General features: G+C 37.5%; 1 protein-coding gene across 1 annotated transcript in view; it reads right to left on the bottom strand.

The window, feature by feature from the left end:
- The window catches only part of LAMA1 (laminin subunit alpha 1), a 98729-nt gene that overhangs the window by 31375 nt on the left and 52031 nt on the right, over positions 1-15323 (bottom strand). The window contains 15 exon segments of the mRNA XM_041477600.1: positions 393-535; positions 1527-1720; positions 1964-2050; positions 2946-3067; positions 4795-4932; positions 5077-5197; positions 6267-6394; positions 6502-6687; positions 7311-7490; positions 7832-7975; positions 9066-9302; positions 11908-12044; positions 13299-13479; positions 14445-14551; positions 15054-15265. Coding sequence (XP_041333534.1) covers positions 393-535; positions 1527-1720; positions 1964-2050; positions 2946-3067; positions 4795-4932; positions 5077-5197; positions 6267-6394; positions 6502-6687; positions 7311-7490; positions 7832-7975; positions 9066-9302; positions 11908-12044; positions 13299-13479; positions 14445-14551; positions 15054-15265 — 2317 coding nt within the window.

Below are 15323 nucleotides of genomic sequence, written 5' to 3'. Positions count from 1 at the left end.
GCAAAGGGACCAAAAAGGGAGAAGACCTGGTCTGCTGCTTCTATTTCACCACTGAAAGTTAATCCCTTTGCTGGCCAGACTTAAGAATGCCCATAATCTACACAAAGCACATGCATACAGCACATTCAGAAAATCTGATTGGTGATTGAAAAATTTATTAATCCATTTATTTAAATGCCAGTGCAATAGATGAAAAGAAACTTATAGAGGCAGGCAAATAACTTAAGGTATATTTTCACAGCAAACTTAATCGTCTTAATCTGTATCACTTACACATTTTCCAGCTATGAACTTCAGAAGGCCTTCTGTCAAATTACTAGCACCTGTGGGTGGCTGCAAATTTTGCTTTAAAAGTGTGACTGAATATTTCTGCTGTTTATGTGTTCATTTACCTTCAGATGCTCTGTTGCATTCTCCAACTCTGACAATATCCCATAAGGCACACGGTCAATACCAGTGAGGTTCACTGAAAGCATGGCCTCATCGAGATTATCCAAACTGCTTAGCAAAACTCCTGTGCAGTTGTCATCACAAGCTAAATAAACAATTTTAAGGAAGTGGTATTAATATTAAAATGAAGACAAAAAATACTGCACTTTTGATTTAGACAGTATGTGCCTTCATCTTTTGAGTTAAGAGTGATAAAGTATAATAATCTGAATAATCTCTGAATGGACAGATTTGTAGTCTTGCCTTTCCCTTCTTGCCCAAGAGTGAACTTATTCCAAACACATTCTTAGGTTAGCACACATTAGAGCCCTATTGGTCCTGCTAAGTATTGAGCTGCTTGCTGTATAATAAGCTTATTGAGCCTATTTAGCTATTTTGCAATAAATCCATGTTGAAGCCACTCAGTCAAACAGGTATGGCAGACAGGAAATTCAAGCCTACAGTCCTGTAATTCCATTTATTTCTCAGATTTTTTAATTTATTTATACAAAATAAAACCAGAGTTCCAAATCCCAATTAATTATAGAAGCAGATTGCTTCACTAGATGTGCCTTTCTGCTACTTACACTCTCATAAAGAATTACAAGAGTAATTATTGGGGGAATACGACTTATTGTTGGTGGAGAATGCCTATAAACCTGGCATAATTCCAAAAGTATTATTACAGCAACCTCACATCCAAAGGGTCAATAACATAGGAATTCAAGATTTTGCAATAAATAAGATATGATACAGTCAGCAAAAGTCTTAAAATTCTCTTTCTTTAAACTTGTTTGTAACAATAAATAAACCAGTTTAAGGATTAACTGCTTGGCTGATGTTATGATCCCTACTGTATTTTCTTGTGTGTTCACAGAATGGTTGAGTTTGGATGAGACCTCCAGAGAATACCTTCTCCAAACCTCTCTGTTTTACAGAAATAATAAGTCGTTAGGGTTTCTTTCCTTCACAGAAAGAACAGGGCCTGGCATCATAAACCCATCCAGGGAATAACCATGTGCACATAAATACCACTGGAGCAGACCACAGCCCCTTGTAAAGTAAACAACTTGAAAGTAAACTTGAAAAGCACCTACAGACACACTCGTCTTCCAGCAGAAGATGCCTGGGCTCACACTCCTCGCAGAGCTGTCCCGTCACCCCTGGCTTGCAGAGACACTGCCCGGTGGCACCATCGCAATTCCCGTGAATGGAACCGCCCGGATTGCACTGGCACGGACGGCAGCTGCCACCAGGGAGCCGAGGGGCACCGTAGTAGCCAGGGGAGCACCTACAGGGAGGGATGGCACGCTGAACATCACAGGGTATTCATCCTGACATCAGATGTTACATTCACTAACAGCTTGGGTTTGTTATTAATAGCTCAACAGTAACTAGCAAATCACCCAAGTCCTTGAGCACTCATTTATACGCTTATTTAGGAACACTGAATAATCTCAGTGCACGTATGGCTCATATTAATCAAATTGCTCTGGGGAGTTGGGAATAAATTGGAACATCATTTGTAACTCACCTTTCACAGTACTGTCCTTCATATCCTGGGAGACAGGCATCACAGTGGTAATCATGAACACCTTTCAGGACACAAGTGGGACTAAAACTAGGGGAAGGATAAACAAATACCTGCTATCATATAAACAAAAGACCATACAAAGCCACAGGTTAAATACTGGAAGCAACAGCACCTTCTGCTTAATCTGATAGCATTTCTCTAGAACTTGTACTTTAAATTAGTTAAGTTTTCTTTCCCAATGCAGCTCCATTACTGCAGAACATGCTAGAGCACATTATGGCCTTCCTCTGAAAAAAGGTAAGACAATGTAAGTATGATATGGCTAATGCATGTAACTGAGACTTGCATAAAAACACCGGAATCGCTGGACTCTCAGATTCTCATTCTGACTCAGTTATACAAAAGCAAACAACAAATATGCTTCTTAAGCTTCCAAAAAAACCCCAGCCTGTACAGAATTTTGTTTTTCAAAATACAAAATTAACTGTTCCTCTACCAAACAAGCAGATGTGAAAATTTCAGACAAAAGAGTATTTGTTCTTCCCCTTGGACTGATCTCAGGAAAAGTTCCTGCATTGAGTGGGGATGGCCTGAATCTTTGTAAATACAAAAGTACTGTTCTCCAAATGAAGAAAGAGACTCACATTTGATGCTAAACAATGTCACAGCAACTTAGTCAACTATCTATAAAACAGTCTATGTGTCTGTTACAGTCTTAGAGAAAAAAAATCTTTTTAATGTTAAATGTTAAAAAAACATTTTTATTTTAAAATTTCATAGAGTTACTAGTACAGCTCAGAATGCAAGCTCCCTTTACTAAATAAAAATAGGCAGCATTCAAATGTCTAAAAATTAAGGACACGTAACAGTAACCAACCTCTACTGTCATAGTGTAGGAGGAGCAGAAGGAGTAGGAGATCAGACAAACAACACAAGAAATGGGAATGGTAAATTTACAGTGGATTTGGTAAGTTCTGGTTACCTGGCAGGGTTGGCTCTGGGACAGGCACAAGGAGAGCAGTCATTGGCAGATCCAGTCACTTTCCCATAGTAGCCTGGGGCACAAGCACTGCAGTGGTCACCAACTGTGTTATCTCTGCAGTCCTGAGACAGAAAATTCAGATGGTTTAAAACAACAACAAACGACAGGAGTAACTTTATCTACTTTATCAACACATGTGTACAGTTTCCAGCAATGATCTCTACATGTCACTACCCCCTGACCAGCATTCTCTGAGTGAAAAAACTTTTTATGCAAACAGAATGCCAGGATATTTTCTCTTATGTGAATGCCCCTTCAGGAAGGCTGATCTAATTTCTTTTTAAAATTTCCATAAAGTCTATGTATTTTTGCTACTATTAATCAATTCAAGTCAGGACATCACAGTACAAAACAAAAAAATCGTAAAAAAAAAAAACCTCTAAAATAAAAAATCTAAACAAAAGAAACAAAGAAACAAACAAAAAGGAAAAATTAAACAGAATACCTGGCTTTTCTGTTTTAGTATTTCAGCAAATGCTGAGGACTATCTACAGTTAGGATTAACAGACACTACATTTTATTTGTCAAGAGTACTGATCAATAACCAGTGCTGTACATACAACATAATATTAAAAAACTAAATTGGTATTAAAAACACCATTTAACTGACTAGTACCCCAAGTGAACAAAAACATTTTTCTGCTTTTCCCTCCTTTTTTCTTTTAACCTTTCTTTTTTCTTATTCTGTATTTCATATACCTGCTAGTATGTATTTTAGGTTGGTTGGTGAGGTAAACAGTGGCAATACAACCTCCTATTTTATAGGAGCAGAAGTCAGGTGAAAACCAACTCTCTTGCCTACACCACTCAGCTGGAAATGTCTGAGTAGTAATCCAGAGACACAGATGACTTGCTAACTCTCAAAAAGAAACTAAGAGAAAGAATAATGAATATTCACCTCTGTGAGAGACCTATGCATCTTAGCCTTGCAGAAGTGAGAACCTTAGTTCTTACTCATGAGATACATACTTTGTACAAACCTGAAAGCAAAAGAGTGGCTTAGAAAAGCCTCAAGGACTAAGGAAACTAAGTTAAAAACTAACTTCAAGAATTAATTCAGCAAAAGTTGACTTTGAACTAACGCAGTCATCGCTGGAAAAATAAAGCAACTGGGGGGAAAAGATTAGAAAAAAATACTAAGTTCCAGGGAATGGACTTAATATGCCTTATTTGGTTAGCTGAGAATTTGCTGGCCATAGCCTGTCAGACCAAAAGAAAGAGGAAATGTGTTACTCATATGTGACCCTTCTTTGCAACCTTTGTGATAAAAGGAGAAAAGTGAGCAAATCAACTTTGCTGAGGCATATCCCTACAATACTGTAGTCTCTGGGCATTAAAAAAAAAAAAAAAAAGCCTCATTTAAAGCTGCCCAGAGGATTCTTTTCCTGAGAAAGAATTTACCTTTGATTTAAGTCTGTGGCGCAGTATGGCTTACTGCATGCTTTATTTCTTTTTTTGTGTGCCTAAGAAGACTTTTTCCAAAAGCCCAAAAAAGTCTCACAGAAAAACAGACAAATTCAACCTATATAGAAGTAATATTAAAAGTAAAATTAAAACTAAAATAATTAATGATTTTTGAGTATCATAGTGCCCCAAAATCTTGCTAATTTAACTGAACAGGCTGTAAGGGAAACTACTCAGATTTGCCATTTTTCAGAGTTGTGGGGGGAAAAAAATCACATTTTATCCAAGTAGTACAGCCATATACTTCTCCTAAAAACTCCTTGGACAGGTTACTGCCATTGTATGCTCAGGTGAAATCAATAAAAAATGTATAAGACGTACATACCAAGCACTTCCCAGTGTCAGGATCACAGGTTTCACTGTGGTTGTTGCACTGACATGGCACACAAGGTGCTATCAGAGTATGAAGCTCTCTTACACTGAGTTCTGTATGCTTTCCCCTGTAGTATCCTGGAGCACAGCTCTAATTGTAAGGGGAGTAAAGAAAAATTTTAAAGAAATTATTACAGCTATCAACAGCAACAACAACTTCAAAAGCCATTAAAGTAATATTTTTTTTTTTACTTTCACACCATTAGACACACAAAAGGACTCAAGGGGTCAGTACCTGGCACGACAATCCAGTGTAACCAGCAGGACACCTACATTGCTCTACAAGATGAGCAAGAGGTCTGCCTAGATGCATTTCTTCAAACTTGACTGCAATTTCCATTGAGATATTTGCAATTCTACAAGACATATGCAGAAGAGAAAGAAGCTTAAGAAGTGCTTAAATGCTTAAAGAAGCAAGAAATGCTTAAAGAAGCACAAAATGAAGATCCAAAAACATTTTCATGTTTCAAGGTCAGGGCTACAATACATAATCTTCCATAATTTCCCATGCAAACATCTCAAAAACTGAACATTTTTTACTTATTTATGGGATTTAAGAATCTACAACCAAACACATCAGAAATTATTAAAAGTAATAAAGGTTGATCCCTCCCCTCTCAATCTTTGGGAAGACTTCCCCAAACCCACAATGCAAGAGTATGTAATTCTTCCTCAGAAATATTGGACAACTGCATTTGTCTCGTGCCACAATTTTGGACAGAGCTAACGAAAAGATAATTGAGGGCATTTGAATCATAAATAGCACAAAATCTGCAGGTGGAATCAGACTTCTTCAGAGCTGCAAAGATGTACAGACATTGGGTTTTCACTGGATGCACCTTTGCTCATCTTGTTTGTTTCCAGATTGACAGATGAAAGAATGATATCCCTATCCCCTCCCTCTCATTAGTAACAGTTCTGGACAAAATGGTAATAAAATGCTACTATTCTGAGGTAGTATGATCTTATTACCACTACCCAGAGTGCTTCAAGCTACAGGAGACACCTAGATTGATACAAACCCAAGAACTCAGGGGGACCATGTGCTTCAACTGAAAAAAAGAAACAAAAAAATTCAATATCCATAAAAATAAGATGGGAAAGGAATATTTTAGAAAATATAAAATATTTAACTATATCATCAGTCCTGCAGAACACTGCATCAGCCTGTGCTCCTTTGTGTGTTTTGCTATCAAAGTAAGCAGCAAAGTCATTTAGTGTTTCACAAAAAATAATTCAAGAGAGATTTTGCTGCAATTAAAAGCCATAAATGTTTTCTTGTCAGAAGAAGAGCAGAAGTCATAAATAGGAAATTGTAAATTTCTCTGAGATAAGTCTTTACCGTATAGCTCAGTTGGAGCTATTTGTAAATTAAATACCAGTAAATTCAATACAATAAATAAATGCAATCAGAGGTTGATTTACCTGCTTTGCTGTAATCCTTGGCCATAAGCTGCCTTGATAAGGATGTATTCAACATTGCTGAGCACAGACATGAAGTCAGAACGTAAGACAGGTTCATCAGACACAGAGTTAAAATACTTCCAAGAATCCTAGAGAAATATAACACATTTATTATTATTATTTATTTATTACTTAAACCAGGGACATTCCTATTTACTTCAAGGTAATGCTGTGTTTCTACTGTGTTTTGGCTTACCTCCTTCATTTCTACTTCCTTGTCAGTTCTTACTCCATTTTCTGGAGACGGGATGTCTGCATAGATGACCAACTTGCTGGTGTGACCTCCTTTCATTAGAATCTGTGGCTCAAAATTTGAGGTTCCAAAGCCATCCAAAGCATAAAAGGCAACAGTATATCTCAGCTTCCCTCCATAGGCCATGAGCTGTTTGGATTAAAAATTATTGCTATTATTTATTCTAAGGTTCAAGCTGCAAGTTGAAAATATCTTAACGTCATCTGTAGACTGGAAAACTGCCAGTCCATTGCAGAATTGGCAATAAAACATGAAAATTTACTTAAACTCAGTGGCTTTTCCACCAAGGTTAAATACATATTTCTAAAAAACTGTTGTAATTTCTTTACCTAGACCTTCTCAAGGCGTGCACTCAATTTACATTTCCAAAGCAATAGAGATTCCATGACCTATTATATTCTATTCCATGAATATACTGATTCTAGCATCAAGGTTGAAAATTCTTTTCGGTTTCTACCATGAAACTAAATATATCACTGTTTCCCCACCACAGAATCCGTGAAGTAATTAAATATGGGTGTTAACAATTTACAGGGTCAAGAAAAATCTTGTTAGGAAAGGGTAATGTAAATATATTGGTTTTGCTTGCTATATGTAAGTTCTATAACTGAATAGTCACCATATTATGACTTACAGGAATAGAACTAACACAAAAATATGCTAAAAAGATAAAGTTACTATTCTAGAGTAAAGGAGTGTCTATCAGACAACAAAGTTATCTACAAAGCATTCCAGTTATTTAATGTTCTTACCTGGTCTCCCTGAAACTGCTCTGGCAACTTCCAGTAAAATGTTTCTGTATTTAAGTATTTTCTGACTATGGCAGCATCCAATAAAACATCAGGAAATTGTGAAAATACTCCTTCCACTGTTCCAGTCAGGTTACTTTGAGCTACTACATGCAGAATAGCCTGATCTGGAGTTAATGTTATCTGCAACACGAAGACCAAAAGATTCATTCACCAAAATATCCTGTTAATGATTTTAGCTGCTTTGAAACAGTCAATAATCCATTTTAGAGTAATAAATGCCCAACCCAAAAAACTGGAAAACATGTTTGATATTTACTTTTTTAAGAAGTGAAGAGTGAAACGCAAGGTTCCAGAAATAAGAGTATGACCATTTACCATTTGCTTTCTTTTCTGTTCTGACCTGTGCCACTGGCCCTGTAAGCCAGTCAGGACACTCAGCATGATCCATTAAATGTGCACACCAGCGTGGTACCTAACATGAGGATAACAGCAAACTGCCTCTGTGTGATTGCTTTACTTACAGGAATTCTCACGTGGTCTTCTAGTTCTGAACAAGATGTGGACATCCCAAAACAGAAGCACGGAGTACATCCTAGTGCACTGCTAGCAGACAGACCAAAAGTTCCAGGTTTACACTCACTGCATTGTAGACCAAAAACATTTTCCTGGAGGATATTAAAAAAAAAAAAAAAAAAGGAACAGTACACTCATAATACTTCACTATCTAAATGAAAGATGATTATTTTTTGAGGAAAAAATAGCCGCTACATAAACTACATGGCAGAATATCAATTATTGTATGCAATCTCTTTTACTGTGCAATACATAATTTTTTCATTATTTCCCAATGCTGTTTTGCTTTTTTTCCTAAAAAAAAAGAAAAGGAAAAAAAAAAACCTCACACACACACAAAAGTCCCCATAAACAACCACAGAGCATTTAATGAAACTCATACATTTGACTATCAAAAATTAGCAGCTACGTATTTCAATTCAAAACAGAATTTCCTTCCAAACCTGCATCTGGAAAATGAGCTCCAAAAGCCAAATAAACTGCTCACTATGAAGAGTAATCAAGGGACCTATTCCCAAGTGTCTATTTTTGCACTCAATTACCAACTGCTAAGATGAACCTCAAGAAACATCCAAAACTACAGTCAATGCCCACTGGTACCTTTAACCAGAGATTGGACAGACATGTATAAAGGCATAAATTTGTTGTCTTGAAGTAAGTTTTCTATCATTCAGTTTTGCAATAAATTATTCCTATATTTTCAGAAAAATACATATTATCTGTGTTTTTAATGTTTCCTTCCCTATATACATGAATAAAGTTCACTATTAGCAATATATCTGAGTTATTATTAAGCACTGCCTTTGGTTCCAGCATAGGAAATTAATTCGAACCTGCAACATAAACATATTTCAAATTACACTGAGATTGTCAATTTAGTATTTATTGGTTTCTTCCTATCATTATAATTTGAATTTTCAAAAAAGCAGGCTGTATCATCTGAACTAATGTGTTGTTCCCAAACCTAATAAAATCAAATGTGAATGAATTGAAAAACTTCAATGGTTTTCAATTTTTCCTGACTAATAGGAAGATCTGTCACAAGAAATCCTTTAGATGTAGGTGTATTCATAAATGACACAGACTGCCTCTTTAAGTCCTTTCAGGCCTGTATCTACTTCAAGGCACTCAATGTCTAGAAAGCACTAATGCTTTCCCAGAAGGGGCTGAATGACTCGGTACCTTGCAGGAACACACGCCAGTTTCTTCTTCACAACCACAAACTCCTTCGGTGCCGTTGCACGTCTCTGCTTTGGTTCCACTCAAATCACAGTCACAGGCAACACAGTCCGGGTAGTCCCTGTAGCCCAAGGCACACCTGGAACAGTCTCGTCCTCCAAATTCAGTTTTGCACTGGCATTGACCTGTCAACACATCGCACTGGGGATTGGCTGAACCAGCGCTGCTACAGTTGCAAGCCTTAGCGGAAGAGAAAAAAGGTACCTAAATAGCAGATCTTTAAAAAAAAATTTCTTACAACAGAAACAGCACAGTAAATTTAAAAATGACCCTTAAAACCCTATGCTTGTCAACAAATACTGTACAATAATAAAAGGGAAGAATTCCAAGCAGAAATTAGGTTGTTTGGTTTGTTTTTTAGCAAAGAACTGCATTTCCAATCAACAGTGGATGGCAAACAGTTAAAAGCTTTGTTGGTTCCCAAAAAATATGGATTGGGAAACAAAGGAGTTGAAGGAATCTGTTCCAGAAAACAAAAATATATCCAAAATACTTTTTTTACAGTACTAGTAATTGAGTACAGCAAGTAAATTAATTAATGTTGTATAAATGCTGCATGAAAGAAATCTGTATCATCATTTTATAAATATGACAGAAAGGAAAATCTTAAAACTAACATTCTGTTAAGATTTCAAGAAGCATTAATAGCTTTGGCATCTTGCTCAAGCTACTTTTACTGTTTGATAAAGAACCAAGAATCTCTTTGCATCCCAAAGGTGGGAAGCTCAACATGCAGTGCAGCTCAGTACCAAAGGAAATCTGTTTCCTGGCAGAGTGCATCTTTCATTATGCAATCAGTAATATGAACCTGTTATTACAAACATTCAAAGGGGGTGTACTTTATTTGTCATTCTTTTTTGAAGCAGTCTGGATTAGCCTTCACTCTTAATTTCTTATCTGTGGTTACTTCACAAGTTTTGGTCTGTGGTTATTTCTAACTGAACAGGCAAAAAGTACATTCCATCTATCACCATCTACCATGAGCATTTTCCCTGAGTTATTTTGCTCATCAGCTCTCTTTGAGATGAAAAGCCTTTACCTTGCCAAGTCCTGCATGCCAAGACCCACAAATTCTAGGAGAATTACTGTCTATCCTTTAGCATTCTTCACAATTTTCCTGGTTACCCACAGCACTCTTTGTATTAAGCAGTTTTTACTTTAGCACTGGGTACTATAATGCCTAGTTTAATACACTTTATGGTCACACAGGTTGACAGCTTTGGCTCTCAGGTATCAGTAAAGGTCCACAGCTCGGAACATCAAACTCTAAGATAGCAATAATTTACATGTATTCAATCTCTAGTTACTTGTGAGAAAGATAAAGGCTCTAACGTAACGTGTGATGCCAGCACACATGAAAAGGACTGTAATCTAAACAAGACTACAGCTCTGCTACACTACTGAACCCAGAAATGGATACTAGATATCAAGAAAACCTCTAGAAACAGAAGAGCCAGATAAAGTAACCACTTATGCATTCTGTGTTGCAAAACCAGACAGTCTGGGCTTCTCAGCATCTCCCCCATTTCATCCATGTAGAGAGCACACAAAGAGTCTGTCCTGGATTTTCCAGAAGACATTGCTGCCGATATTAAACTACCACATCTGACTATTCAGCATAGGGTATATCCCTCTGTTGGGACTATTATCTAGAGATCACGTTAATGTTTGTTTCTTCAAGAAGGGATCTAAAATACTTTAGAATATTTCACATTCATTACCATGATGCTGAAACCAAAAGGAATGATAAATAACCTAGAAAAAGTGAGCAACTGCATGTTTAATTGCACCTGATCATTGGCAATCACCGTGGAATCATGCTATGAAATGAGCACCTCAAAGGAAATGCAGAAGGACCAGCACATTGTATTTGCAGTACATTAGGTAAGAATGACAGTAAGCTGACAGCTAACAAAGCCATGGCTTAAAGACCCGTTGCCAACTATGTTACTATAAATCACTAAGATGGTTAACTCTAAAGACTTATTAGGACTACTTCATCATCCTTACTCTAAAAAATTAAAGAGAGAAAAAGGATACCAATTTGGCTGACACTTAAATACTTACTACATGTAATGACAGAGCTTGTCAAGTTGATTGTATTTGTGGTTTCTCCATTGAAGTTACCCATTACATTCATGTAATTGAGGATTTTTAAAATCTGAACATTTATAAAATAGTTTGGATCAATGCCATACCTGACAAGAATTTACTGCATGAACCTAAAGGCATAAATGGATGATGTTCCTTGAATCTGCACTTGTTCCTTGAACGCAGGCATTTTATTGCTTAATCATAAGCATTAAGCTGAGATAATGGAAGCTACCACTGCTCCATCCAGGAAACATTAACTACATTACACCATTTAAATTATAAATCTGCAGAAAAAATGCCTGCAGTAACTTTCAAGACACTTCTAATGTTCTTAAATCCGTAATATTATCACTTACTGATTTGCACAGAAACTATGTTCCCAGTTGCCCCTTGCTGCTACAAATCTGGTTTAGTACCACTATTTAAACACCTAAATGTTAGAATACACACCTCACAATTCCAGTGTGAACTGTGCACCTATCCAGAATAAGCACTCTGATAGTATTTTCAAAGACAGCCCTCTTAGAACATTGTGCCATCTGTTTTGCTGGTTTTTGTTTTAATTTGAGCATGTTGCATTAACACTGAGACAGAATAAAGATCATGGTTCTCAAAAAAAGAGTCCAATTCTGACATTTGTATAAGGCAAATTGTTTTTAACAGCCATGGCTTTTCACCCAGCATACCATACCTGGCAACCAAGTTTAGGAGAGAGTCCCCAGTAATTTTCTTCACAGAGTTCACACTTTTGTCCCTGAGTGTGAGGGGGGCAAATGCATTGGCCAGAATCAGCATTACAGTTGTTCTGAGTATGGGCACAGTCACAGGCTGCAAGAGAAAGAGGACCAAATGGTAATTTTATCCACACTTTACTACAGAGAAGAAACTCTAAGACCACCGATAGTCTTACTGTTTTATGCAGTCCATTTGTCTGTTCCATTAGGAACTCCTTGCCATCCCTAATCACTGAGAAACAAATCATGACCACAGTGACATTTCATCTTTTTACTCAAAGCCCATTATTGCTTATTGACTTAGCCTATTTGGTGTTTCAAACAGCAGTGCTGCACTTCCACAGGGGGATCAACAAGACCAAATAAAGTTACTTTTGGAGTGGAGTACATTTGTAGGAAAACTTTTCTATGATAGAGAACACAAAACTCATCAGGCGATAAGCTAATGTTCTCAAGCAGGTGAAAGGATTAATGCTCAAGAATTGAATAATAGGGATGGATAACTACTTTTATAATAACTAATTACTGCAGGATGCACTTGGCTATTTAAGACACAAAATACTATTCCTGTTAAAAAGCAGAATTTCAGTGATTTTATTAATCTTTTTATTAACATTTAAGTATTTTCCAATAATGAAAGGGTTAAAGGTACCCAAGGTATCTTTGATTCTTAGTATAGACATAGTATATTAATTTCAAAACAATCTTATCACAATCTCACTGCATATTTCATTTTCATGCACTGTTTTAGGCATGAAAAAAAGTGGTTTTGTCTTGCTGGAGAAAAGGCAGGCATTCCTTCTGCTATACTGTATTGAAAAGGGCATCTTATTAACATGAAAAATTAGGTTTTGATGGCACGTTCTCCTTTCAGATGAACAATTTCTTCCTTATCATGACTAAAAATTGCACACGGCCAGGTGATGATGAGAAAGCAGAGGCAATGACTTCATATCGAAGTATGAAACACATATTTAAGATTTAAATTAAAAAAAAAAAAAGTAAAAATCTGTAGGCGTAGATCTTCACTTTCCCAACTGAAAAAAAAAAAAGGTTTCATTCTCTTTGAAGGACTGAAGGGTTTTGTTATAAAGAGACAAAGGAGCCATTGAGGATGTAATATTTCTCTCATGCACCCTTTATGAGTTATTTCATAGTCACCACCTTTTACAAGGAGCCAGTAAGCAAAGAAATGTTTTGTTCCCTAGCTTAATCAAAGTATTAGTAGACCTTCCTACAGATTCTTCTGTATCGTCACCAAAACTGACCTTTGCCAGAGTTCAACATACAATATACTGCTGAAAGAAATTCCAGACAAACTGTGCAAGGATCGTGGATCAGAGCTTACGTGTGCAGCCACCATCCTGGAATGCGTAAAAGCCATGAGCACAACGGTCACACTTCTCTCCAGCCACTCCTGGCACACAGTGACACTGCCCCTGATGATTGCAGTCCTCGGACACAGAGCCAAACTGACTGCAGTTGCAGGGAACACAGCCAAGCCCAGTAAGCAGCCCATAATATCCATTCTGTTGGAGAAGAAATAAATAGATTTGTGCTGTTTCATAAATTTTCGAAAATACTACAATATACACTCTTGTTTTCTCTTGTTTACTTCCCATGGTGTCTGACCTGCATGAATCTTGGCCAGCACTGTGGGACTGCTGTGGAAAGACTCCCTGGCATTATGTCTTCACTGTTGCCAGCTATAAAGCAATATGCCCTCGGGTGAAAAACTCAACCCTGAAATGTTCTCACAGCACTTAATCTCACAAGCAAGACACTATGAAGTTTGAAGTTTGATGTTACTCTAATTTAAAGACTTGCATGAGGTGAGGGTGGGCTGTGCTGCTCAAGCACAGATACCTGCGACTATGAATGAAAGCCTAGAACAGGGCAGGTCAGTGACCCAGTGGACATGTGTGCTCAAAGTCATTCAGCTGGGCTGGCACAAAAGGCAGTAACTGGGCACAGATTTCCTGCTCTGGTCTCTGATGTAGTTCTACACTTAGCATACACTGGAAACTGCTGGTTTGTATCACCAGTGAATATCTGCTTGTTGCTATAACAGGCCTGCCTTTCAGCTGAATCCCTTGTTGGCATTCAGCCATGATGTATGTATTATCACCAACCACATTTCTTCAGATATTCCCTACTCAGACTTCATTTTACAGAAGCACAGCTCTAAGATCCCTCCAGGTTTGTTAACAGTGTTTGGTTTGGTTTTTGACTGCACACTGTCAAGCACCAGCCTGAACAGCCCTATGCAGGAGGGTGCTGAGTCAATTAAATAGCTTCACATCTGCGACGAGCACATGCAGAGCAATTTTCAGCCACAAAAACCTCAGCAGACAAACTCTGGTCTCCACTCCATAGGCCTCTCTCCCCAAAACCTGTTTGTTGCTATTCTCTGTATCTGCTCAAATCAAAATCTATAGATAAGGAGGAAGACAAGAAAATCTGTACATGAGCAACAGGCAATGTATCTGCTTACCAAGCATTTATCACATCTTTCTCCAATTACATTTGATTTGCAGGAGCAGATGCCTGTCTCGTGTTGACAAGTACTTGAAAGGGAACCATTCACGTGGCAGGCACAGGCTTGTGTTCAGACAAAAAGAAATCAAATTAAAAAGTTATTCATGTGTACCTATAGGCATTCATTATTATACAGAATTTAAAACCTGGTATATGATGCGTTTAATCTGTTTATATCCCACAGATGCTAATATATCACAGAAATGCCTGCGCATTTGGACTAAAACTTAAACCAAAACAAAACACCTCTGAATAGCTGTATTTGAAAAGTTTTGTTCTTCCAGTCCTATATGTGACATTTGGGAGTAGGAAATGTGTCCAGCATGTCACTGGAGGGACAGTGTTAAGCAAACCAATAAGTTCTAGGGATACCAAATATAAAACCCTAACATAATACATTCCCCTCCCTCAGCCTAACCCAGCCCTAGAATTTTCAACCTGCACTTGCCAACTCACAATTTGAAGGTTAGGTCTTCCAGAAAATGTGCACATCACCATCCATTTTACACAGGAACTACATTTTTGTGTTCTTTAAATGTAGAGAGTAATAAAAATAACAACTTACCACGACAGTTTTTGTCAATCACTGCATCCCCATAATACCCATCAGCACACTTTTCACAGTGGTGACCTGCTGTGTTCCCCAGACATTTCAGGCACTGTCCTGTGAAGGGATCACAGTGGCCCTCTTCCTGAGGGTTGACATTGCCATTGCATTCACAAGGAGCACACGACTGTCCAGCCATAAGAGGATTCCCATAGTAACCATTAGCACACCTGCATCAGAATTTAAAAACTTTGTCAGCTGGAATGTGGTCATGTCATACACTCACAC

This window comes from Pyrgilauda ruficollis, unplaced genomic scaffold (assembly GCF_017590135.1).
Source record: "Pyrgilauda ruficollis isolate IOZ18807 unplaced genomic scaffold, ASM1759013v1 scaffold41, whole genome shotgun sequence".
Lineage (NCBI taxonomy): Eukaryota > Metazoa > Chordata > Aves > Passeriformes > Passeridae > Pyrgilauda > Pyrgilauda ruficollis.
The sequence above is the reverse complement of the archived record's forward strand: the minus strand, read 5'-3'. Positions and strand labels throughout refer to the sequence as shown.